Source organism: Varanus komodoensis, unplaced genomic scaffold (genome assembly GCF_004798865.1).
Source record: "Varanus komodoensis strain SLA01 unplaced genomic scaffold, ASM479886v1 scaffold15, whole genome shotgun sequence".
Lineage (NCBI taxonomy): Eukaryota > Metazoa > Chordata > Lepidosauria > Squamata > Varanidae > Varanus > Varanus komodoensis.
Genome location: NW_025335440.1, coordinates 14863653 through 14891286, shown reverse-complemented (window position 1 = coordinate 14891286; position 27634 = coordinate 14863653). Strand labels below are relative to the sequence as shown.

At 42.6% G+C, this 27634-nt stretch overlaps 1 protein-coding gene across 11 annotated transcripts in view; it reads left to right on the top strand.

The window, feature by feature from the left end:
- The window catches only part of DIP2C (disco interacting protein 2 homolog C), a 323243-nt gene that overhangs the window by 179067 nt on the left and 116542 nt on the right, over window positions 1-27634 (top strand). For 8 of the 11 annotated variants that reach the window (XM_044424777.1, XM_044424783.1, XM_044424778.1 and 5 more), the window contains exons 2-4: window positions 15966-16037; window positions 20015-20188; window positions 26410-26520. In XM_044424777.1, coding sequence (XP_044280712.1) covers window positions 15966-16037; window positions 20015-20188; window positions 26410-26520 — 357 coding nt within the window. The remainder of the gene's footprint in view (window positions 1-15965; window positions 16038-20014; window positions 20189-26409; window positions 26521-27634) is intronic. The other 3 variants (XM_044424779.1, XM_044424780.1, XM_044424776.1) reach the window with 1 other exon arrangement.

Here is a 27634-nt window from a genome sequence, read left to right as displayed (position 1 = left end):
TGAATTTGCAGAAAACCAACTTTCAATTTGGATAACAGTGGTAGAGCAGTTAGAACATGTTAGTCATGACTCATTCACATTTTCTTGAGCAAAACAAATCCACATCCTGGGTCATCTTTGCAGTTCAAAAACTTTACAGTGCAAATTTTTCTTAATTAGTTTTGATTAATCATACCTCTGTCTAATTACTATGTCATAATATTTTCTAAGTTCAGTGGCTTTCCAGGAAATATTTTCCTTTCTTGACTTGACTCTAAATTAAATAGCAATGGTGCAGGTAGTCATACGATGATTCTTTAACAAACAAGCACAGTATGATTATGTAAAGGCCAATAGGCTTTGCATGCTGAGAGTAACAGAAGCTTCCAGCATCCAGCATGTATTTTGGAAAAGCTGAATAAAAAATATCTGGCTTTAGGTTAGATTCAGGACAACTAAGTCAGAAGGTCAGATATTTCTAACATGAATTCAGTGATTGGAAAACAAACATCCTGGTTTAAGTCCAATGTTAAGGCTCTGTCATGTTGGCTTAAGTGCCACAAAAACAGGAAATTGGAAGGTACAGCTGATGCTTTAGCAGACACACATGCCTGGGGATCAGTACTTATATTCTTATGTAGCTGTCTTGTGCTTGCTTATAATTATCCTTGGCTGCACCCTAAGGAAAAATGTTAAAACAAGTTTTGAAAAGCATCCATTCCATAGATTTTTGAGAGACACGAATAATTAAAGTTTCCTGGCAATTTGGAGTTGGAGAATCTACTGCTTTTGAGCATGACTTGATCATGAGCTGCTTGATCATTTATATTGCAGCAAATCCATAGGCCAGTACTTCTTTTTATCTAAAGGACGCTCACATAATTTACATAGGAAATCAGTGAGACAAGCAAGCTTATAAGCCTTAGACTGCACAGCTTTTCTGTTGTGTAGTACTGTTCAAAGGATGCAATTTAAAGCAAACTTGAGGAAAGTGTGCTTAATAGCCATTAGCTATTGATTCTTTTCAACTGCAACACCATACCGCTTAGCTTATTGTATCCCCACCGCGCATTTCAGGCGGAATGCGAAGTGCGAAAGAGACACACAAACTTTACCAGTATATTCGGTATATTCAGATGATTGGGCTACTCAAGAAAGACAATATCTTGGTTTCATACGAACATGGAATGTTTAATAAACCATCCTGTACACACTAGTTGCACACCAGCTGATTTGCATAATTGCTTCCATCTGGAACAGCTTCTCATGCTGTCCAAACCCATTGAGGGTGGCTTGTTTGGGTGTTTTACAAATTGCCCCGCCACAAATAATGGCCTGTTGTTGGAGTGGATAACAAACCACCCCAATCTCATATTTGCCTGGTTTAGACAACATGAAAAGCCATGGTGCAAGGTGGGCTGCAACCTGGAACCATGGGCGGGTGTAGTAATCATGAAACCACATATTGAGAGCGTGGTTTCTCAACACACTGTTCACTTTATGGCTGATTCATGGAGTATAAATATTTTTATGCCTAAATATTCGTGTAAAATAGTTATCCGGGATTCTGGCAATGAAATGGGCAAAATCCCTCTACATAACTTGTTTGACCACATGGTTTTGCAGTAAAGTTGCTTTACTCAGTCTTGCTTATAAGTACAGCGATATTGGCAGTGAATATCCATGTGTGTGTTTAGCCATTAATGTTGTAGTCAATGGACATCATAGCCATCAAATTACACTGAACAGAAGTCCCACCAGTTATCACTGTCAAGATAAGCAACCCAGCAAACTTTTACTTTATATGGAACTTTGTATTCACTGCTCCGGGAACTTTGGAGTCCATATTAATAATTCTTCTCTCAAAAAGGATCTAGATGAGAATTACACCTTCTTCTCACTGTACGCTTTCCTGACAAAGGTAAACTGTAAACCTTTAAGATATTCAGGTACAATATACCTACATCTTTTCCCCTAAATTAAGGAACACAAAATAAGTAGGTCATCTGCAGCTTAGCATTTTGCAATACTTAGATTTTCTTTTAAATATTCACTAAATAATTTAGTGACTAGGTGACATGAAACACAATGTGTCAAATGGGAAAAAAATCGCATTACCTGCAGTGCCAGCAATGGTTTCTTTGAAACCTTTGCTTTCAAGTACTGTCTTATAACTTTAGGATTATAGTTATGTATAAAACAAACATACCTGTTACATGAGATAAGAAACACAGCATAGGATGACTAGCAAACCAGCATTGTTAACAGCTTAAGTTTTGAACATTATTTAAAATCCAAATGATTTTATTTGTATAAAATATTTATACATAATTATTTTGTCTAAATTATACACAATTTTTGTCTAAATTATACACAATTTTTGTCTAAATTATACACAATTTTTATTTTATTAGTTTGGTTGAAACTGTTTGGTTTGTATTAGTTTGGCTGGAACCACACACTTGTCTAGATCTGCTTATTAAAATAATTTGACTTCCTTATTGATTCAGTCAGAACCTTGACAACAGCTTAATCACAGTTTTTCCATAAGCATCATTAAAAGTATTTGATATTGAGGCACATCGCTGGGCATGATGCCGCTAGCGTTAAGCCTTTTTTTATCGGTTTCAGTGGGAGGGTTAGGTGATTTACTAAAAATATCAGGACTTAAAATAGCTTTAGTTGGATTGTGTTAGCCCCCAATGCAGTAAATTAATATGGTACCAGGGGCTCAAATGAATACACAGATCCCCTTTACTTACAAGGGCTTTCCCATTCCCTTTAGTGGATGGCACTGTGTGTTCAACTGTGGATGACTTGGGAATGCATCTCCTCTGAGGAAATAGTGAGGGTCATATATGTTGTAAGCCGCCCCGAGGCTTCGGTGAATGGGGCGGCATAAAAATGTTTTAATTAATTAAATAAATAAATAAATAAATAAATAAATAAATAAATATAGACAGGAATTCTGCATGCACACATCGGGTCTAGACTGAACCCTTATTTCACATCCCGCCTAGATGCTATGGGTTGAAAAATAACGTAAAGGGAAAGATGTTTCCCTTTTCACCACTATGAAGAAACCATGTTCTAGCTATCCATACTTTTCTTTGGTCACAGTATGTATAGACCGTACAGCATTTCATGCCACTCTAGCCATTGCACTTATCTATGGTCTTCTGCCCTAACCTTGGTAATGATGTGAAGGAACAGAGATACCATGGTTCACCTTGTCTTAGTCCCAGTTGCCATTTAGAGAGAGAGAGAGAGAGAGAGAGAGAGAGAGAGAGAGAGAGAGAGAGCGGTGACACCTGTGTGTGTCACAGAGAAACTGGCAAAACAGGGAAACTTTCATAACCATGGCTTCCTTCATTTAGCTTTGATGCTCAACCTCACTTAAGGGTTGGGGAGCACTAAAATTTGATTAGTATTATGGCCAAACATACTGACATTCTTATGTTGTGGGGGAGGACAACCCAATAAAACTGTGGTTAAATAAAGGAAACCATGGTTAAATGTTATATCTTCATAAAGCCAAACTCAGTCTCATGTCATTGTCATTGGAGGTCAATACTGTATCATTTGTCCTTACAGGAGTCACTTCTTGCATTTGTTGGTGTTCTGCACTGTTTTACGTTTTTCACAGTGAAGAATAAAACAGTGTTTACCATCCGTTTATACATTGTTGGCTGCTGAAATCTATGAGTCATCGTCATGGTTTTCTTCACATGTCTTCCACTTCAAAGCACTTGGGTCCTTTAATTACCTATCAAGAGTTTGTAAAGTATGTTGAAATGTCATTTCACAGCATACCACTCTGGTTATTCTAAGTTAATTTATTTAAATATTCCACATGAGAAGTCTTTAATATTGCATGGGGCATGAAGGTAAGATGACTGCTACTGGAGATCAATAATAAATTGCAGGAGTCTTCCTGTTATTGTCTTGGCAGCATTTGCAAAACAGGAATTTCAGCGATTGTCTTTGGAATTGGAACAAGAACATAATAGATCTAAGTAGGTTAGAGAACAAAATATAGCTATAAACTATATTGGGAAAAACAGTCTTGCAGCATTGTAATATGATTTATTGAGGGAAAACAGCTTGGTTCTGATTGCATAATAGGAAATTTCCACTGGATACCAATTGTAGAGAACACAGTCATATTTGTTCCTAAAACTTGGAAATGCACATATCTGTCAGCCTGGGACTGCACAGAGCTTAGAGTGGGAATGGAAGGGTGGGGAAGAATTATTTTAAGTGCAGCATTGAGACAATCGGTCTGCAAGCCATTACAAGACCAGTGTTTGATTTCCATTTATTTTTCTTAAAAAGGAAATTGCTTTTGGATTTGGCTAGTCCATGTTCACATCACTTCAGCACATTACATTTTGTTGCTCTGCATTACCTTAATGATCACTCAGGTTTCCCTGGTCTTACTAAGCAAGAATCACTAGGTCTGCTCTGATTTTGAAAGCAAAAGGTTAATGTGTGGCCAGGCATGGAAATGAACAGCGTCAAGGGCAGGCTGCCCAGACCCCACACGCGGCTGACAACAGCCTGCTGTATTTGCGCCTTCTCTTCCCCTCCACAACTTCCTTATTCACCTGCGCCTTACTACTTCTCTGCCTATCAAGGGAGCTACAGTGATGGCGAGGAGGAAAGGCCTCCATGGCAGCTGGTGGCAATGGCCATGGGAGAGTAGGCCCACTGAGACTGTCTTCACCAAGGTCCCTGCAAAACCTGAAGCCAACTTTGCATCGGAGCTGCTTTGCATACCATCATTCTCTTTGTTTGCAGCTAGTCAGAAATACATGATTTTCACTTTAAGATGGAACCCTGAGCAGTCTCTTGCTTGCTCCCTGGAACCTTCCTTGCACTGCAGTGGAAGCTGTTCTATCTTTCCTGTGGATAATGGAGACATCAGCATGACATCTCCTGTGGAGATAGGACAGGGCAAGTCACAGCCTCTGCAGCTGCTGGATGTGTTGGCCAGGAATCACCCATGCACCACCTGTGTATCGATTGAAAGATTTCTATCACATGCTTCCTTTCCAACAAGGGGAACTCAGGTGGCGAATGACAATTCAGTTAACAAAGCATACAATGAAACAAGAAAAGTAGGATGTAGAAAAGCAGCAGTTTCAGAGAGAATGTGATGCAAGCCTTTAGACCAAACATACTGTGGAATAAATCTGCTTTTACAAAGTATTAACATGCCATCGATGGTAGAATGAGCAGAGAGATCCAGAGCCTGGACACCGCAACACATAAATCCCTCTCCATGTTATATATCAACCAAATGTCTGCCAGTGGATTAGCACAGAACAGAGCCTTTGGCAGACCCTGGAGCAGGCAGGCAGCGTCCTCCTCCATGCAGCACCAAGAAAGAAAGGACAAACCCCAGCAAATCTCAGTAGCCAGAGCGAGGCGCAAAGAAGGCCAAGGGCTCTAAGCTGCAAATAAGATCGCTGGGAATGGAGAGGTTCTAGCAGCATCCAGCTACGAAGGCTGACCTTTCAGAGCCTTGCTTAGGCACAACTGAGAGAAGATCTTACTTGTGGGGAGAGACCTGCTCTTGAGCAGCTCTGCACCTTTAGGTGCCTGCACACAGAGACTTGCCTTCTGCCTCCAAGTCGAAAAGGAAGCTTGCTGTGTCCCAAGGAGGCAGTTTGGATGCTGTTTAGCAATGAGGATCCCCCTTCTTGTGTCAAAGGCAATATACTGGCACATATGCAAATAAGCTAATGGGATAAATTAAGAAAAACCATGAATAGTAAAGCTCATAATCACTTGTAAAAACATTACGAGTTGGGCTCTGGCAAGTCTCCAGAAGTCCATTGATGGACAGGTTCCTCCCCCATTCAATGTGGAATTGACCCACTATCCCCAACCTCTGTTCATTTGGAGAACAATTTGGACCGCACAATGTTCCCAGTGATGCAAATTCAAGAACAAAGGAGTCTGGATCCCTTGTCCCAGGGCCTTGTCCGTCAGGGAAAAGGAGAAAAGAAAAAGAGAGGGCACGGTCAAGGAGAGGACTGTCCTCTGAAATATAAGATACCTGGCCACCCACTCTGACTGGTACTTGTACATAGTCACTTAAGAGATGAAAGACCGCTTTTTCAGCAGCTGCAAAAAGAAAAAAAGAAAAAGAAAAAAAATGCACACTTCAAAGATATTTTGCCAGCCTTATAAAGCCATAAAGGAAAGAAAACAACTTTACAAATGATCCTAATGGCCATAAATTTCCAAAAATGGAAATGATTTGCTTTCATTACATAAAGTGTCCGTTAAAACTTCAAATAACTAAATAGACGTTGAGAATGGAAAGCTTCCCTGTTAAACTAGTCTCTGTTTACGTTACAGTAATCCAGGCCATAAAAGCAGTGCAGCACAAACGGTTCCTTTCTTAGGGGAACTCACCAAAGACGGATGGACCACACCGTCCCCCTGCTTTAGAATATTTACAGTTTGAGCCATGCATCTGCATTTTGGGCTTTTGGCAAGGGCTGCAGCAATTTAGGTTCACCACCTGGCTGTCAAAATATTAGACATTTTGACCCCAAAACTGGATGGGGAGTTTTCCTCCTTTGTTTCATATCCTTTGGCCACAGTTCAGGATTTTTTAAAAAGAAGGCAATAGTTGTAGCGATGGAGTTTTTGAGGTAAGTATGCAGATGAGTGCTTGGATAGTGAAGGTGGGGTTAGTAGGGGGATCAGGATGTTGAAAGTAAAGAGATATACATGCAACTAAATCAGCCAGCAAATTTGTCTTGATGCTTTTGTTTGGGTCCTCAAACTAAATTATATGATCCGTATTCATTTCTTTTCACTGGAGAAGACCCTGATGCTCGGAACAGTTGATGGCAAAAGGAGAAGGGGATGGCAGAGGATGAGGTGGCTGGATGGGGTCACTGGGGCAGTGGGTGTGGGCCTGGGGGGACTCCGGGAGATGGTGGAGGACAGGAGACAGTTGTAAAGTCAGCTTTTTTAAAATATCTGCTTGAGTACATTTTTAGCAGCAGGCAAAGCAGCAGAAGAATAGTAAAAGATTTTTGTCCTTTCTGTTCATTTGGGATTTATCTTTTCGAAAATGTAACCATTCCCTTTCCATTTACTAGCAGTCCTTATTTGATTAGCGGATAAACAAGCCGCAGCACCAGAAACCCTGCTATTAGGGTGTAAAATTTAAACTGGCTCTGAGGACTTAAAATGACAATGTAAAAGTTTGGCATCAATACAATACACTCTTCTGTAACAAAGTTGAAAGTAATTGTGATCTTCATTATTGTTTTCAATGATGCCGTACAAATCTTATTAATTCCTCTGAACTGAGTCCAATATTTTTCTTGTAAATTCAGATGGGATTAGCCTCGTTAAACTGAAACAATATTAGATCATGTTAGAAAAGAGAGCTATGGTACTAGGGTTCTAGCCGAAAGTGAGGAGTCAAATAAATAATGTAGATTAGTTCATTGATTAAGAAGTGCACAGTGTGATTTCTGGGGTTCTCTCCCCACTTTAAATGGCAGACCCTAACCCAATAATCCTCAACAGCTTTCCAGTTTCAGCAGTAGTTTGCCAAGCAGCTCGGGGTGAAACAAGTTATTAAGAAATCCGATGGCTGTTTAGGTCTGTGCATGTCAGCCATCCTGTTCTGTGGCCTCTTGCCTGACGGTACATTAAGGCTTTGTGTGCTGGACAACTTATTCCAGCGGTGCTTGTCAGATATTTGGCACATTTCTGATATCCAGAAGTTGGCCACCAAGTCAGGGGAGGCCAGTTGCTTAAAATATTTGTGCCAATTTGGAACCGACTAAGGCACATCTCTAGTTGAAATTTGTGCAATCGCCTAAGCTGGGACTGACTCAAATTGCATTGTTCCTTTTCTTGCTGTAGCGTTTAAGAATCATCACATCCTCCTGACTGCAGAGGCACACAATCCACGTTGGCCACTTGGAACTTTCTGAGCGGACTTCTAATTCGTGCAACATGCAGGCCATGTGCAGAATTGTTTCAATTCTTATAAATTGTGGAACAGAAGCCCAACTTTTGCACAAGTTGTGTGTGTGTGTGTTTGTGCACACACATACATTTAAGAGCTATGTTAAAACAGAAGCTTTAAGTCTAGCTCAGCTTGTTGTCAGCAGCAGCCCAGGGTTGACAGAATGGAATCTGTGGGGCCAAGTCAGGAAACTCTGTCAGGCTTTTGCCCCCTCCATCGTATCCCACATGCATCCCTAGGTGTGCATTACAGTGCAACATGCGTCCCATTTCATCTTGCTGCCCCCTCTCTCTTTACTCCCTTGCAACTCCCTTCCCCTCTAAACTGCAATCCCTTGTGTCCTTGTGTATTTTTGGAAGGGCAGACAGAGCGAACGTCTGCATCATCAGTGGGAGAAATCAGTGAGTCATAGCACTTGCTTATGAGCAGCTTTGTTTCATTCGAATCTCCCTTGCCAAGATGCTGACACTTGGATTTGAGTCATCAGCAGCGAACAAGCTGTAAAGCAACTTGGATGTTTGGAGGAAAGATTGGGTCCGGGAGGGTGGGGGAAGAAAGGGGGCATTCACCCGTGATGCCTACAGCTTGGGTGATGGCTTTTGAGACAGGCTGTGCTCGCATTATTATTTCCCTGTCTAGAAGAAGCCGAATCTTCATGGAAACCATTTATATTCTGACTGCGCATTCTTGCCTGTAGGTCTAATGGAAAATTCCAGCTACAGTCTTGTTCTTTGTGTGTAGCTATTCAGCTCCACTGTTTGGGTTCAAACTGGAGCCAACTCAAAGGTGGTTGTTCTTAGATCAAGGGTGGTTGTTCCCAGGTTTTTCAAGGCTGACACATTTGATGTCTGAGCTAACAGGAGAGGCATACATTGCTTTTTCACTGTCCACAAGTAACAGTCTTGACGTTTTGGCCCTCAAGACCCAGGTGAGTAAGCTTGTCCCCTCCAGATGCTTCAGACTGCAGCTCCCAGACTTTCTGAGTGTAACCCAGAGCTGATGAAAGTTGTAGTCCGAAACTCCTGGAGGGACACCACATTTCCTTCTCTAAATCTAGACAAATGTTCTTTGTGACTAACTGGGGCTTCTCGAGGTTTCCCAGGCAGATGTCTTTCACATTATCCTTTTTTAAAAGGAGACCCTCGGGATTGAACCTGGGGTCTTCTGAATGCCAAACATGTGCTTTTCCTGCTGCACTATACTGTCTCCCTCCTTCCTAAGATGCCTCTGCTGCTTATTGCCATTGAGGCCATGCCCAGCCTCAGCCTGGGGATTAAAGGCCAGTCCTCTTAGCACCTTACCTTACATGCTTAGTAGCCCGGGCTGTCCATGAGAATATCTTGTTCCTGTGTCATTGCTCCTTCAAATATGGTTGCCAGGGAACAGATTATAGTCATCACAGTTTCTTCTGTGCTGTATTAGCTACAGTGAGCGATAAGCTAAAGTGTGCAATCTTGCCACCAGTGATGAGTTTTATTTCCCTGTCATCGCTTCTTCGAATTATATTTCAAAAGTGCATTTCTGTGTGATGGAACATACCCTCTGGCCAACTGATGTTTTCTGTAATGGCTTTATCAAATTAATGTTAGGATATCTGTTTCCTATTCTTGTATGCATGTGTATTTTAATAGATAATCTTTCTCAGCAAGCTGTAGCACAAACGCACCGGAGAGTTACTCGTGTTGCAAAAACACAGCGGGTGTGTGCGTGCACGTGTTGGGGGTGGGGGTGCACATTGATCAACCTCCTTCCTGCATGTTCTTGTTGAAACCTACATTAAGGAACTTACTGACTGGGTCCACATGGCACAGCAAACCAGGCACCTCCAAGGCCGGGCAGCGTAGCCCATTGTCTGGCAAACGCGGAGGGACTTGTGGTGCCTCCAGGGAAATAATTCTGTGCTCCCAAGGTGTTCCCTGGGATGCTGGCAGGAGAACTCAGAGGAGAGGGAGACAGGCGAGGTTGGCCCAGACCCCACTGTGCCCAGGATTCCGTCAGGTGTGTCAGGAGCACCCAGCGAAATTTCCTCACAGGGGGCTTGTAAGCTGGCTTTGCAGGTGCTGCACTGTGTGAACCTGCCCACAGAGGTGAATACGGCCAAAGAAAGGAGACTGTGTCTCACCACCCAGGAGGAAGAGGAACAAAACTGTGCCCTCATCCTTCTGGAATTACTTAATGCTCATTCTCCTAGACCAGTGATGGCGAACCGTTTATGGACTGAGTGCCCAAACGGCAACCCAAACCCCACATATTTATCGCAAAGTACCAACACTACAATAAAACCTGAAAACTCCGGTTTTAGTTTAGAAAAAACAACTCACAGCCAGTCCAAGCAAATATATATATATATATCTCCTTGGCAGCACACTGACCGGCCATACAAAAACTAGGATGAGTCATAGATCCTGAAATCATCACCTGGCTCTGCTACACTTCCAAGCGTGCGCACGGCCCTATGTATTTTGTTCCCCGATAATCAGCTACTGGGGTGATGCTTGTGCAGCGTGGCTCACGTGCAGGCAGAGGGGGCTCTGTGTGCCCCCTGTGGTGAACGTGCCATAGGTGCGCCATGACTGCCCTAACCCTACCCTGGTGCACACCCCTGACCCTAATAGAGGGTGAAAGTTCCACTGAAAATAATGTGATTTTGAAAAAGCCCTCCTTGAGGAGCTTTTTCTGCACAGCTCAGCCTTTCTGCCCACTCTGAACACATTCCAACCATTAAAAACATGCCAGGACACCTCGTTTTTCTAACCCTAACCCTAACCTGGTGCAAACCCCTAACCCTAAAACAGGGCGAAAGTCCCATTGAAAATAATGCGATTTTGAAAAAGTCTTCCTTGAGTAGCTTTTTCTGCACAGCTCATCATTTCTGCCCATTCTAAAAATATTCCAACCATCAAAAACATACCAGGACACCTCGTTTTCCTAACCCTAACCCTACCCTGATGCACACCCCTAACCCTAAAACAGGGCGAAAGTCCCATTGAAAATAATGCGATTTTGAAAAAGTCTTCCTTGACTAGCTTTTTCTGCACAGCTTATCATTTCTACCCACTCCAAACACATTCCAACCACCAAAAGCATGCCAGGACTCCTTCTTTTTCTAACCCTAACTCTACCCTGGTGCACACCCCTAATCCTAATATGAGGGTAAAATACCATAGGAAGGAGGGCGATTTTGAAAAAGTCTTCCTTAAGTAGCTTTTTCTGCACAGTCCATCGTTTCTGCCCATTCCAAACACATTCCAAACACTAAAAACATGCCAGGACACCTCATTTTTCTCACCCTAACGCTACCCTGATGGACACCCCTAACTCTAATATAAGGCTCAAATACCATAGGGAAGAGGACAATTTCGGAAAAGCCTTCCTTGAGTAGCTTTTTCTGCACAGCTCAACATTTCTGTCCACTCCAAACACATTCCAAGCACCAAAAACTTGCCAGGACTCCTCGTTTTTCTAACCCTAACCCAACCCTGGTGCACACCCCTAACCCTAATATGAGGCTAAAATACCATAGGAAACAGGGCGGTTTTGAAAAAGCCTTTCTTGAGTAGCTTTTTCTGCACAGCCCATCATTTCTACCCACTCGAAAAACATTCCAACCATCAAAAGTATGCCAGGACACCTCATTTTATTAACCCTACCCCTACCCTGGTGCACACCCCTAACCCTAATATAAGGCTCAAATACCATAGGAAAGAGGACAATTTTGGAAAAGCCTTCCTTGAATAGATTTTTCTGCACAGCCCATCATTTCTGCCCATTCCAAACACATTCCAACCAACAAAATCATGCCAGGACACCTCGTTTTTCTAACTTGAACCCTACCCTGGTGCACACCCCTGACCCTAATATAAGGCTGAAATACCATGGGAAAGAGGGGGATTTTGATAGTCTTCCTTGAATAGCTTTTTCTGCACAGCTGATCCTTTCTGCTCACTCCAAACACATTCCAACCACTAAAAACATGCCAGGACACCTCGTTTTTCTAACACTTACCCTACCCTGGTGCACACCCCTAACCCTAATACAGGGGGAAAGTTCCATTGAAAATAATGCGATTTTGAAAAAGCCTTCCTTGAGTTGCTTTTTTTGCACTGCTCACCATTTCTGACCATTCTAAGCACTGTAAATCCTGTAAGCTGAGGTTGTAGTTTAGAAAAAACCCCTCTCAGCCAGTCCAAGCAAGTATATATACACATATACACTTGGCAGTCCACTGACCAACCATGTGAAAGCTCAAATGAGTTACGGCTGTTGAATCGCTGCTTGTGATTTCATCATCTGGCGCCACTACTTCTTTTCGCGCATGCGCATGGCCCCTTGCTCAGCTGCTGGGGCAGCTTGGCGCACATGCCTACAGGGAGGGCTCTGCATGCCCGCTGTGGCACACATGCCATAGGTTTCCCACCACTGCCCCAGACCACGTCCATCTCAGAAGGTTACAATGCTGCGTTTTTCATGTTTCTTTCCTTACTGAAATGGCTGAAACTTTGCATGCCTGTGCACTCAGGTATATTTACTGTTTAGGATTCTTTTCTGCCCCAAAACTTCAGTGTAAAACATGCAAAGAGAAGACTAAAGTGAGATTGATAGGTATCAGAAAATGCGACCTGTGTAATTTTTACCATAGAGTCTTTCACTTTCTACCTCTACCCTACAAAGTCATTCAAACTTTTTTTCTGGAACTCTTAAATTGCCAGTATAACTGCATTTTCCTTGTACCACAAGACCCATGCAGTCCAGATATGTTGGATCGCAACTTCCATCATCACTGATCCAAGGCAATGTTGACTGGGATTGGTGGGAGATGCAGTCCAAAATCCCTTGAGGGCATCTGGCTGGGGAAGGCTCTTAGTTCAACACAGGCAGAGAGTCAGTTTATTGAGTGGGAAGTTATTGTGCTATTCATTGAAAGATACATGTAAAAGCCGAAAAGCCTTTCTCAACCTCAGTGGTCTACATAGTCCAGTTTATCAACCTACTTGGTCCTCAGGACATTGGATGGGCTGCGGCTGATTGGAGTCTATCCCAAGAAGGGCCTAGTTCTGTGGAATACCTTGTCTCTGGGGGTCAAGCATCATGGATCTGGTGCTTTCCCAAAACATCTTTATTTTAGGTACCCAACTTCTTTTCTTGTTAGACTCTTTGTATTAACATTCTTTTTAAATTGATAGCCTTTTAAAATTGATACTCCATTTTTAATATAGTGATTTACTCCTTTTGTCTCTTTTTCTTATTCACCGTTCTGGTATTTGTGTTGATGTGGAGCAGTATATAAAAGCTGTAAATAAATAAACCATAAGCACAGCAGGAACAAAATAGTTTTTGTGGAATTACACCTCAGGGCTTGTGTCTGGGACTCTTGAACTTCCTTTTGGCAAGAGGAGCCTGCAATGTTTGTCCCTGTTGACTAAGACTGACCAGACTTGCTACGAAGACTAGGAGCCTGTCTGTCTCCCCTTTGGTTTGCCGCATTTCAGTCTCTGGCCTTTGGAATCCGGCCTGTAGAAGTTTTCAACTTGACTTAAATGTAGTTGGGCTCCCGCAAAAGTTGAAATGCACAGATTGAGCCCTCCTGGGCTTGGTGGTTAACTGGGAAACCTCAGGTGGCAGCAGCGTCCATGTGTGGTTTTTCCTGGTTAGACTGGTAATCCTGATGCAGTCCTATTTGGAGAGAATAGGCCCTGCCTCATTTATCCATGCCCTAGTGAGATCCAGGTTGGACTATTGTAATCCTCTGTATGGGGAGTTGTCCTTAAAGGCAGTGGGATAATACATCTGAAGCAGAAAGTGGAATCCTTATTGTCCATCAGATCAGACTCCACTGTACCACAAACACTGCATTTCTCAGCCCAACTGAAGGTGTTGGTTTTAACCTACAGTGTCTTAACCAGTTGGAACCAATGAAAAGATTGCTTTCCCCTATATCAGCCCACCCTTATCATTATATCAGCAATAAACTCTCTTCAATGGGCATTAACGTTGGCATGTAAATGAGAGAAGGCCTTTTCTGCAGTGGCCCCATACATCTGGAAGAGATTGTCAAGAATACACCATTGCAAGCTTTTAGGAAAGCCCTGAAGACTTGCTTGTTTTCACTGGTTGCTTCCTGCTTATATTTGATTGGACTGTTCTAGGGTTTTAGTTGCAGTTGTATTTTAAATTTTAGAACCATCTATACTAGGTGTTTTCTTATGGATACCAGAAGCAGTAAGCCTGTATACAGCAATTGCTGTTGAAGATGGGTGGGTGGATGCTGTAGAACCCATGTCTAACCTTTAGGGTTCTTACAGTTAATTGGTTGGACACTGGAAGTAAAATATTGGATTAGATGCACCTTTGGTCTTATCCTTCGCAGCTCTTCTTGTGGGGTTTATCAATTTGTGATATTTTATCATTGTATGTTTTTCATTTTTTGTATGGGCTTTTGTGCTTAGCAGGGGTCTAGATAATAAATAAGATTAAATAAAGATTAAATAAATATGGACAACCTGCAGCTCTCGAAAGTCTTTATTGTGTGCAAGCGTTTGCCAAATGTTCTCTGCGGCTGGAAATCACACTCCCAGAGGTCTATTCTCCAACTGGGGTGTGAGAAGTACTTACAATGGGAAGTCAGCATGTGGGAGTGACGGTGCCCACACACCATCCTCCCCATTGCACTGTGTATACATGTGTGTATGTTTATGTATACAGTGGTAGGAAAGGCTGTATGTATTCGCATGTGAGTCGGGAAATGGGCAAGGGAGATCCAGCCCTTGCCTTGCCTGTAGTCACCACCACAGGGTGGCCTTTGGGCAAAAAAAAAAAAAAAAAAAAAAGATGCCCCACAGTAACACAGAGCGTGAATTGGGCCATGAGGTCTTTGCGCAAAGGTTAGGTACCCCTAGGCACCAGCCCCTGTGGACACCTTATCCAGCACCTGCTGCAGCTCCCTGTGCCTCCTGCTTTGCATTTACTTTTATTTTTAAATAGCAGCATTTCTTAGAGGCAGCTAGGACTGCTTCATGCAGAGTGAGGGTATGGAGCCACACCTGTCCTATTTTCCTGTCAGTGCCTCTGAGCCCATGAAGACATTCTTGGGAAATGGAGGTTGCAAGTGGCTACGGGCCAAAGCTTTCCTCTGCGACGCACCATTTCGTGGTGGTATTCAGAACAGTTTCTCAAATTGCCAAATGTGCCCACATTTGCTTTACACTGTGTTAGTGCTACATATCAACATGAAAATCTTCCATGCACTGCTAAAATTAGATTAAACGCATGTTTGCGACCGATGCTTAAGCTTCTCTGATCCATTAATGAGAGAAATAAACTAATGGTGCAATGTTGCATCTTTGCTCTTCGTACCGTGGCACATAGGATTTGTGAGGTTCATTTTGCTTGTTTGAAAATTTATCCCGAGTGCTCTGCTGAAGGGATCTTTTTATAGTTTGATCGTGGGAAGTAGGATGAGTTTGATGCTTTGCATTTTTGTCCTGAAGTAGCGCTTAAAAGCTTAGCCAAATGTTTATATTGTTATTTAAATAGTGCATCAACAGTTCCAAATCTTTTGTTCACCCTTCATGCTTGATTAAAGAATCCCATTAATAGTGGAGAAAATGCTAATTGGTAATGTCTTTTGCCAGCCATTACGGATCCAAGCATTCTATATAATCCACTGTTGATTAACTTAATGAAGGCTGATGTAGTTTTGTGTGACATAATATCAGAATGACAATGCCACCCTCGGATTCTTGGACTCTCTACAACCGGTATAAAACTATGTTGGGTGTTCAGTTGCCAAAAGTGACTCCAGTGTAAATTAAATTTTCTAGGCAGAATGAATGTAACATACTTTCTGTTGTTCATTCATTACAGTCGTCAAGACAAACAGGCAGAGCCATAGTGGCAAAGTATATACTACCTTGACTCGAGCAGCCAGATTGCGTCTTCGTTCAAGCTTTTATTGATTTTCCTTTGCTTTCCTTGGCAGGTGACATCACACAGAAGGGCTATGAAAAGAAAAGATCAAAATTAATTGGGGCCTACTTGCCACAACCTCCTGGTATGTAGAAATGTATGAGCAATGCATGGAGCTGTCATGTGTATTGATCATTAAGCCTGAATATTAATGTGCATCATTGGGGAAGGTTTATCTGGGACACCGAGGAACCCGTTGCTAGTGTGCCGTGTATGCAGATTGCTCCCACCAGCCAGTTCTTGTGTGCGAATGTGTGTCTCCTTGTATAATTATATGATCAATGTATGCCTTCGCCAATGTCCCCCCTCCCCATTGCATGAAAGCACAACTGAATGAGAGCAATAAAATTTCGGTCTGTGAAGGAAAGCTCAGTGAAGGAAACTAGTAGGGTTAAAAGCATGACATCTGAATTAAAGGAGACCTGATAAAGTTATCAGTATCACTACTGAACAATCAAGATATAGATTTCCAGAAGCAGTAAGCAGCAGAAATGGATCCAGCATCCATCGGGCCTCCGCTGTGCATGCATCAAAAGGGGTTGGCAGTGTCCTGAATTCTAGTGGGTTAGGACCAAAGGGGTTTATGCCGAGGCCAGAATTCCCCAAGATGGTGCTGTCCTGATGGGGTGGACTGCAACCACCGCCCTGCGCTGCTGGCAAGGCAAATGGACATGACAACTGGGGATGATGGGAGTTCCAGTTCAACACAAACTATAGGACACCAAGCTGGGCAAAGCACAAGGCATGCTGGCATTACAGGGCGATTTGCCATTATCACAATCACGTGAAACAAACAAGAAAAGCCCTTCCACAAAAGTGCAAATGTCTGGTGAGAAAGAGCCGGGACTTCAGCCGGTGCAGCACCAGGAACTAGTGACTTCTGGTGATTTCTAGTTCTCCCACGTGCCCTGGTTGGCTTTAGTGGAAAACCGATAATGTTTTCTGCGACATGGGTGTGACTCCACCTTTTTGTGAAATGTTTGCTATGCAGATAAGCACCTTTTGTCCCTATTTGGGCAGGAATCTGAGCATAATTTGGTGGAATTCAGTTTGGGTTCAGAGGCATTATGGCTCAGATGATAGATCAAAGGAACAAAAACTGCCACTCACTCAAATGGAAGCTTATCTTTCCACTGTGACTGGCAGAGACACTTCCAAAATCTGGACTGGTAGTGCAGCAAGAGGCAAAGAGTTCTAGCCCCTGGCATCTGCTTCTACCCACTAGAATCTGCAGGTGGATCATACCTTTCTCCATCATCCTACCGCTTCGTTCTTAAAAGTCAGGCATGCAATTGTGTCGTGGTGTCTTGCTGTATTTGGCTCTCACTGTCTTTCTCTCTTGGCCTGAAATCAGAAACTGAACCAAATTTTAATGCAATTTTTAAATCAAGGAGGGTGCCAGTGTGTTTCAGAAGTCAGGCATGGGTCTTCAGCTTACCATTGACTACTTTCTTGCCAGAGTTGCCAGTTTCAAGATCTGTGCATCTACTGCAGGAGGTGGCAGAAAGCAGTATTCAAATGTTTGGATTTAAGCTCTCAGAATGTCTAACCTCTGGAAGTTGAAGTCCAAAACATCTGAAGAACTAGATTCTTTCAACACTCTGTTCTTCTGTATCAGGACTTAAGTTCCTCCAGCCAAATCAAGCTGAACAGTATTAATTTCATCCCCCCTCCCCCTAAAAAATTTAAAAGGCATTATTCCCCAGCCCGGTGCCCTCTAAAATGCTGCACTCCAGATTCCATAATTTCTAACCAGGGTGACCCTTTGCTGTATTAGTGTAACTTTGAAATATTCAAGCAACAGTTTAAAATTTATTTTAACATTTTATTTATATGCCTCTTAGTTTCAGGTGGTCCTAAACTAATACATATTTAACAATTTAAATTTACAGCATAAGCAGAGGCAGAAAAACACAATGTACAGCAGTGAAAAATATTTAAATCTTTTAAAAACAGAAACTAGTTCTAACAAATTTCCCACTGAAGGCATTCCTGAAAAGAAACATTTTTGTTTTTTAAACCAAATTGTTTGTGAAGAACTCAGACCCCTGGTAGGTTTTCTTCCTAGTCCCAACAAAATTATATGGAAGTTTGATGTAAATTCCATGGATTCGGTGTTTTCTATGGAAATTGCAGAACGTATGCTTGCATTAATGCAACAGGCACTGCAATAGTACTATTACTACTGCTATTACATTGCATTACATTTCTGTACTGCCTGTAGCCAAAACTTGCTGGGCGGTTCACAGCATGTAAGTCACCCATCCAGATTTCAAGCAGACTCAGCCCTGCTTAGCTGCCAAGATTAGGCAGGATCAGGCATTTTAGGCTATATGGAAGCACCATTCCCCATGCTATTAATTGGCAGGTAAAGCATCCCAGTCAGAAACAGGGTATTCTTGTCCATTTCTCCCCCAGGATAGTGAAGGCGTGTTTGGTGTGCAGCTCAGTGGATGGCAGGATGGCAGCCCATGTGCCTTCAGGCAATTCAAATGAAAATAAAATACAGTTTGGTGAGACTAGGCTAGGTTAGAGCTCTTCCCCCGTCCCCCAAAATCTACTGTACTATATAAGAAGACTTTTAAATTGAGTAGTATTTAATTGCCTGAGTTCTGTATCTCTCATTTAAAAATTTAAGTGACTACACAGAATGTATAAAATCTAATGCTTGTTTCTCATTACCCTGTGGATGTATGGAAATTTCAGTAAGCAACTGATTTGAAGCTAAAATTATTGATACGATACTTCCTGTCCTATTGCAGGCACAAGCTTCAAAATAGCACTGTGAAATGTTTCCATGCACAGATGCCTGCATGCAGACTTGGAATCAAAGCTGTGTGTAATAATGCATTGAGAAATATGAAGATTCTGTGCCAATTTAATCAAAATTCTGCATCAAGAAAAGCTCAGTTATGCATCCTGTGTATTTTATGCAAATCAGAAAATTAATCTTATGCTGCATAATGCATTCTGCCAATTTAGCACTTCACTTTGGCTAAACATGAAAAGGGAAAAAAGATATAGCGGGTGATGAAGCCCCAGCACAGACTTCTTCAGTCACCCTGCCCTCTTTCTCCCGAGAGGTGAGCGAGATGGCCAATCCACTTCCAAGCATATGTTCACAACTATAAAAGAAACTTGCCTGTTATGAAATAGAAGCGGAAATTTTTAAGGGGCTGAAATCCACTCCCATTAACACATTTTGTGGGCTTTCGGCAGAAGTACACCTACATACAGCCCTGCCTGCTACATCTGCTGGAGCAAAGTTCACTTGTTTGTGAAAATATGGAAAGGACAAAGGGCACCCCATTACATCCGTTATTTTATTGTGCCAACAAAATGAACAGCTGTTAAATTTGCTATTAATAGACAGTAAAGTTGCTTGTGGCTAGGAGATCTTCAATGTATTTGTAATACTGTTTGTTCCTATATATGTGTCTTCAGTACTTTCCAAACAAAATTGGTGTTTTCATATGACGGGACTGACTCTCTCCTTGATTCATATGAATGGGGATTCCTGTACCACACGTGGGAAAGACAAAGGGCTAATAGAGCAGCAGAACAACAGAGCTCACCCCCCACAGCCTAGTGGGATCATCCATTCCTTCATCCATCACAATCAGTTCAGAAATGCAAGCATTGATACCGCTTCGTATTTGATCTCTCGACTGAAACGGGGAGATTTTCTTAAATCATAAAAACAAAAGTGGCTGAATTCTGCATGTCATGTTTATGATGGGATGCCTCAAGCTTTTGCGCCAACGTGCCACCAGATTGACAGTAAACCACAAGGCAGTTCCCACTGTTCCAGCACCCAGGCCTCTTTGTTGCTGCTTTGCTGAAATTACAAACACCAATGTTGGCAGAGTGGGAAATTGGTTATGTGGCTCCGTACTGTAGTGTTGTGTGCTTGTGTGTGCGCGCTTGCGTGTGTATGTGTGCCCACGTGTGAGCTCGTGTGTGCCTACGCTTCACTGCATGGGGGCAGAAGCTCCATCCGTGGCTGTAACAAATGTAAAAAAACTAAACGTGATTTAATTAGTTTTTTTCGACTTGTTACAGCGGCGAATGGAGCTGCCGCGGTACGGTGTAGACTACAGCACAGTGAAGGAGCTGCAAGAAGGACGCTCCGCACTAGCAACATTGGGGTCTGTGACATCCGAGAAGCAGCAGCTAGAGAGCGCTCAGCACCACACAGCACAGCGGCAAACCGGCCTCTGTTTTACTTTCGTTTTGGTGAGCACAAAAATATATACATCTATTTCTGTATCCTGCCTACTTTTCATGACTCTGTTCAGACAATAATCCTTCCTTTCAAGATCGTTGTGTATCAGTGATACGGGTAATGATGAAGTGGTTTCGTGGCAGAAGCTTCCCTTTGAAAGTCCTGGAAATGCAAACCAGTTGCCAGTTTTCTCACAACAAGCGGATCACACATTTACCAAGGGGATGAGCGTGATGCGTTTGTGTGGCCACCGGGACGTCGGCGTTCCTGCCACGATGGAAGAATGGCAACAGTTACTGTGTTTGGCAGGACATCCTTGAGTCAAACACACACAATTCCAATTACCCATCAACTACCTTGGGGAAAAGAGCGGAGGGAAGCGATATGTCTCCAATGCACAGCTTCCTTCCTAAAGTCAGTATCCAGCTTCGCATTTTCTGCTCTGCCATAGGACCAAAGCTCCAGGAAGGCCTCCTAAAGAAATCCAATACTTCAGCTCCGTTTTTTTATTGGACAGGGAGGACATAGAAACAGAGCGAGTCAGAAGGGGTCTCCCGGGCCATCTAGTCTGACCTCCGGCACTAGCCGGCTCCGACATGCATATCATAACAACTTTTGAGACTCCTTTTAACTGATTAGATACTATATTTTACAGCGGTTTGATGAGGCAGACTTCTCTTGGGCATGGCAATGTTTTTGAATCTGTATTTTTAGAAAAAGTATTTTTTTGGCGTGCTGTGGCTTTAGTAGCCTCCTCTTGAGGTGAACTGGGTATGAACAGTAGATCTGGCCTACCTATCCGATGTCCCAGGTGTGGTATTAAAGAGGTAGATTTTAAAGTGCAGGTACCCATCATGACAATCTTAATAGCCAGACCCTCTAAGAAAGTCTAAAAATAGAGGCAGCTCTCTTAAGCCAGATCAACAAAACATTTACAGACCCTTCCCTCAGGAACTGATATTTTGGAAAGCTGATGGGTCATAATTACCCATTCAGGACCAAGCCACTCCAAAGTGCTTAGTACTGCAACAGGAGGCAAAATATTCTTATGGGTAACCATTCTCCCCTGCTACTGCGAGGATTGCAGCCAAGCTCAGAGGGGAGCTGAAATTTTGAGAAGGTACAAAATCATCCTTGTTAATTGGAAATTGTTGGCGCTGCAACCCTGCAAGCCAAGTTCCACTTTCTCATGCTAACCTTTCATTGCCATGCGCATGACTTTTTAGTCACTTGGAGCATTTTTAAAATATTAAAGAGGGATTAAAATGCCAGATATAATCATGAATGAATAAGACATACTGAAAATACACAAATTTGTCTTTGGGAAATGTACCAACACATGTGTTCCTTATTGGGATGGACAGAGGGTAATCAGGATCTATGGCTTTCATAGCAAGAGTTTCCAATAGCATAAATAAAAAGCTGTTTTTAAAGAAAGAACTTAGAAGGAAAACATGGAGTGGATGGACATGTGGAAGAAGGTGTGAGTTTGATTGTGGTACTTGTTGCAAATTCCCAGGCTGAGCATGTGTTTACAGGCACCCTTGTCCCTTAGTTCTTAGTGTATGCATGCTTGCCTGAGCCACTGTTTTGCACCCAGCTCCAGGTGAGGAATTCAGGATCCTGGTTAAAAAAAGAACAAAACACAAATCTGCTCACTCCTAATCTAAGAGGTGGGCAAAGGTTGATTTTAAAGTATGTCATTTTTTGACATGTGCTGGGCATCTAAATTTGTCAAATAGCTAAGTTTTCTGCCTGATTTTGCAAGAATGGTTGCAAGTACTAAGCAGAACCTCTGCTCATTGAGGCCCTTATTTGTGCTTAGCAGTTGGTTAACAAAACATGGTTTGTGGGGATGGATTCAGACAACAACAACAACAACCCAAGTTTCAGGGAACCACACCATTACTTACTGTTATGTGGAAACACTATTTGCCTATTGTAAGTACTATCTAGGAAGTTTCTCCCCAGGAATTCTAGCAGAAGTCTTTCCCATCACCTCTGTCCGATTCCAGAGGCTGAATCTGGGACATGCCACATGCAAAGCATCTACTCTACCAAAGAGTTGCATCCTTCTCCCATGACAGCAACCTACAAGATGGTGATTTCAGCCACAGCTTCCTCTGTGGTGGAATATTGGGGTGGGAGTGGTTTGTAGGGTAAGATTACATGCGACGTGTGAGCAACACATGCAACTGCTCATGTGCTATTATTGCCAGATTGATCCCTTCTGAACACCGTGACTATGCCGACATGAATCATTGCATAAGCACATGCTCACACATACACATGGCTCTGCTTTGGCTGCACACATCACAATATTATTCATTTATCTGGTTGATTTGAATATTTAAATTTGAATATTAAATATTTAAGTGTTAATTTAAATACTGGTTACTATATCCAAAAACATTTCTAATACGTTTACAAAATAAAAAATGAAAACACCTCAAAATATTTATTTATTTATTAAAGGCTTCTCTACCAACGTCTCGGGACAGCTTACAATAAAATACAAAAGATCGTAAGTTAGAATGAGTTTAAATGGACTGGCAGTTGGATGTTCCTTTAGGGGACTCTAGACTCGTTCTGCAGCATCCAAGCCTTAAAGGGGGAGTTTAGGGTGAACCAGTTCCTCACAGCATCCTCAGCCTGATGGGACTGGCTCATTCTGCTCAGTGGTCACGCTGGTCCTGAGGATGACTTACTGGCAAAAGTAAAAGGATTACAGTAAGAGATGGTCATGGACCCACACACGTTTCACCACAAGGTCAGGATGTGTTGCTGCTGGTCCTACCATGCCAAAGATAGCAGTTCGGGCTTTCATTTCAACAGTTGTGTTTCTAATTTGGACTTCTGATATTTTTACCCAGTTGGGGATGAAACACATAGACATTCAGAAATTAATTAAATTTGGCAAGGAATGTATTGGTTTCCATTCAAGCAGAGGCCTTCTGTAAATTTCAGAGAGCAGTTAATCAAAGATGCTGGTAGAGTTAGATCCCGATACACCGAGCGGCTTGAACTCCTGCAGTTGCAGATTTAGCAAAACTAACCACCTGTGTGCCAGCCATGATCTACAATTGTCCATAAGGGAAATCTCCTTCAAATGCTACACTGCCATATGTTCTGTTTCCGGCGTGTTCCAGTACAGGTGCCGAAACTGCTGTCTGTCTGATTATTTTTGTGGCCATTTGATTCCTGGCTCCTTTCCCTTGCCATCTAGCTTTCAATGGTGTTTTTGGTATAGAAGATATCATGGCAAACAGTTGTGAGCATCGGCTGTTCTTTGCTTTCATGTCAAAGCTGTCGATGTCAACAAAGCCTTTAAGACCCAAGGAATAAAACTTCGATATCACTTGGAGACGAGAGAAGGGTTTTCATTTTAGGGTTTGACAAAGAGTGCTGCTTATATTTAAGATGTGGGATTCTCTTTTGAAAACGAAAATAGCATGTAGGCCGGCCCTTCTCCACCCCTCTAAATGTGATGGGCTCCCAAGCTGCATCATTGCCAGCCCTGCTGTCTAAGAATGATAGGAAATGTAGTCTAACAAACATGGAAATATGGAGGTCTTTTGTTCTCCCTGCCTCAAACTCACTAGATGGCCTTAGCTGAGCATCTTCAGTGGCAGCTTCCACTTTTGATCTCTCTTGGTGGTTTCTGAGCTTTCATGCCGTCTTTCCAAAATGAAATGCTTCCCCCAAAGCTTAGTTACTGGCTGTAAAGGCTTTAAGCTAGAATATGCTGGTACTTCTGGTATTTTGCCCCGCTTCCTTTGCCTTCAGTACCAGGCCCCTCTGGAGGATGGCCCCAAAGATTTCCTCAAGTTCTTGATATTTTGCAAGGGTTTTGCCACTCATACAAAAGGGTCTATATCCTGCAAGGCTCAGTCTTTTGTGCTTCTCATTATCCTGAAAGGAATGTATTCTGATTCCACTATTTCACCAAAAATTCGGAAGAAGCCATGAAATTTTACTTGTATCTTCTGTAAGTAGGGGGGAATATATCAATTGGGCTTTTGAATTCAGGTTCCTATCTTGACCTTTAATAAAGGCAACACATTCAATTGGCTGTTTCCCTTGCCAGAGAAGTGTAATTACATGCAATTCTAAAACAAACAAAGCTGGCCACTCTATGGCAAGGATAATTACAAGGGGAATCAATTCCAAGGAAAATGAAAACTGAAAAATCACATGTTGATTGGGCTGTTTTTATAGTTGCAGTTTTACAGGATAAGGGGACTACATACAAATGAGAAAAATTAATTGGCATTTTTGAGTGCGATATTGGCCTACCTTCCAACCTTTTGCAATTGAAAATAGAGCCATGGTGCTGTAAGTGGGGAGAAGTACTGTGGAAATGGTGAATAGCAGTTGCTTTCTCAACCTCAACTTACATTTCCCTCATCTTTGCATTGTAGAAAGGCTCTGTTTTGCTAGTGTACGTTTAACCAAAATAATAAGTTCCCTGCATGCTAATAAATCAGGCTAAGGCAGAAAAAATTAAAGCATTGTATAGCACACTAAAAAGTGTCAAGCAGTGTACAGGACGCACTCCAACGGAGCCAAGCTCAGGGAACCAAGGTTCCATTTAGATGCCAGGAAGCACCAGGACCCTGAGGGTGTGGAATGGGCTTCCACGGGAGGTGGTTGAGGCCCCATCAGTGAGGGTGTTCAAAGATAGGCTGGACATGCGCATGGTGGGTATGTCGTGAGTGGAGCCTGCTGGAGCCGGGGGTCAGACTAGATGGCCCGGGAGACCCCTTCTGACTCACTCTGTTTCTGTGTTTCTATGTTATATAAGGGGTGTGGGATTCAGATTGTAACTCCTGAGATAAAACTAGAGAAATGTCCCTTTTTTCACCTGGGAAATGTTGAAGGGTGTGAGCTACCTACCACCCTTTCTCTAAGTGGAGTAGTTTGTTTCTTTCCTGTGATTCATAGCATCATAGTATCTAATTTGTAGGCCTAAAATAGAGCTATCGCCTATTCCTAACACAACCACATGATGCTGTTCGGAAAGAGCTGCTGAACTGATTATTCCAATTAGCTTGTATTTATTTTTAACTATTTGTCAGGTTGGTGCACAGCCCATGATCCATCCCAGTGCAGTTCAATTGTTTTATACCCTTCCTTGCTTTCTTTTGTATGGCACATTCCCTGATGCTGTTTCATACAGAATGGCGGCCATGTGAAAAATAAAGATCTTACAAGGATGTCCTTCTCCTTTAGTCATTTATATGGAGATCTATCTTCCATTTTGGAATCAGAGACAGTAACATCTGGAAAGAGCAGATGGGTTTGTTGAACTAAAATGTCCAGAAATCTTAACTCTGGAAAGATCTTGTGGGTAGAGACTTGGTTTTATACTTGAAATTAGCACAAATGCCTAGTGACTCTCTAGTGTGTTTCACAGCTTGCGTTCTTGAGACGTTTGTAATTGCTTGACTTGCCACTCACCCCCATGGGAACTGGCAGGAGTCTGTTACTGCATCCTCAGGTGTAGCATGGAGATGAAAGGAACACAGCGTTCTCTTTGGCCCAAAATGCAGCACACTGAAGTATACGATTGTCAGTTAATATGCATGATTTCCACCACTGCAAAGAGGTCTCCATCCTCCATTTGAGGATTTTATGTAGGGATGCTTTTCTGCCATCTCTCTTCCTAGCCACTTTTGCTGCATGTACGTCCTTGCTAGCGGGGTTGAACTCTCCTGAATTTTTGCCCTGGAGTGATATTTCCGATGCTTTGGTGCAGTGCAGTGATCTGTGCTGTTTGCCCTGCCGCTTGCACATTTGGCCAGTGCCGGGTTCATACATACTTCTGATAATAAGCATGGGATGACATAACATCGCAAACTGTTCTTGGCTTGAGAGTCTCATCAGCATAGCATGCCTGCATTTTAACTCACACAGGTCTTTGCCCCATACACTAGGGTCAGAATTTGGATATGGCAGTCCTGCCTCCGTGAAGAAGATGAACTTCCGAGCCAACACACATGCACCTAATACTGAAATCCTCAAAGCTCAGGAGCTTTTTTATTCAGAAGAAGCCACATAACAGTTCATCATTTATTATTATGCTGTGTCTTAATAGGTACATATTTTGTTTCCAAAATGGAGACCTGTATATGCAAAATGAAAAGGGGGGGTTGCCTGTACAGTTGTATATATTATGCATTCTGTATGCTAACGCACCAAGGTAATCTTTGTTCTCTCCCTTAAAATTCAGGAGTGGATCAAGCACTGCCACAAGAACGCCGAACTCCTGTCACTCCTTCCTCCTCCTCTCGATACCACCGCCGCAGGTCCTCAGGGTCACGTGATGAGCGCTATCGGTCAGGTATGTGGGCTGACAAGAGGAGGAGGGGGAAAGAACAGAAGGTTATGGGAGATAGTTCCTGGTCAAGCATTTGAAATGGGCTTCTGATGGCCTTAATCTTTTAACCTCACATGGAGAAAAAATACTTTTGCCATTCTGATGACTACCTGTGATCAGAGAAGGGTGCTGATCCTTATCTAGCCGATATGGCACACTCCAGGTGCAAGAGGAGGAGATTGCTAAAAGGGCTTAGCTGTATCTCTATCCAGATGAGGACCCAGATTAACTCTGAATTCAGACGACTGATGTCAGTGGCGCTTACTTTCAAGAAACAGAATTTATAAGCTATTCATACATGTTGATCATAGAAGATAATAATACTAATAATTGCTAATTAATTGAGGCATACTTCTCCCCTGCCCCAAATATAAGTAATAATTGGCCATTTATATTTAACACAAGTAACTGAAACAATCCTAAGAGTCCATTAGCCATTGCTTGCTAGAGAAACTGTGGACATATTTAGCAAGAGTTGCTGGAAATGTTCAGATTTTAGGTATTATGATTATATAATTAATGTTGGTGCCAAGGGTCTGTCAGCAACAGGATGAGGACATGTGCTAATTGGTAGTGACATGTGATAATGCAGTTAATGTGCAATGCTCAAAGAGGCTGAATTACAGGGTTTGTAGCCTCTTGTGTCTTCAGTGTCATTAGCCTGTTGTTATCAAGTAGCGAGGTGGCTGGTGGTGCCACAGAAATGGATATGCTAATACAATTAACAATCAAAGCCTGTGAAGAGAAGTCCCACCTGGAGTATGGGGATTTACTCTGGATGCAGTCATTGGCTCTTCCTTAGTGGAAATTCCTCTGTCGGGATTCAAAACCTCTTTACTGGCTTGCATGCCAGTCGATCAGCACCATGGAAAAGCGGGTTAAGCTACTGGAAAGGGCACAGAAGCAACAAATAGCGTTACTTCTAGTCAGTTGGCAGCAGTGACCTGTTTGGATGACATGGTGGCGCCCAGTGGCAATTTGTGGGTTGTTCCTAGCCCAAGTTGGGCTTGTTTTACCCATGAACAACCCCAGCTGTCCAGATTCCGATAATGGGAAAGGAAGCTTGGCTAGGGGTCTG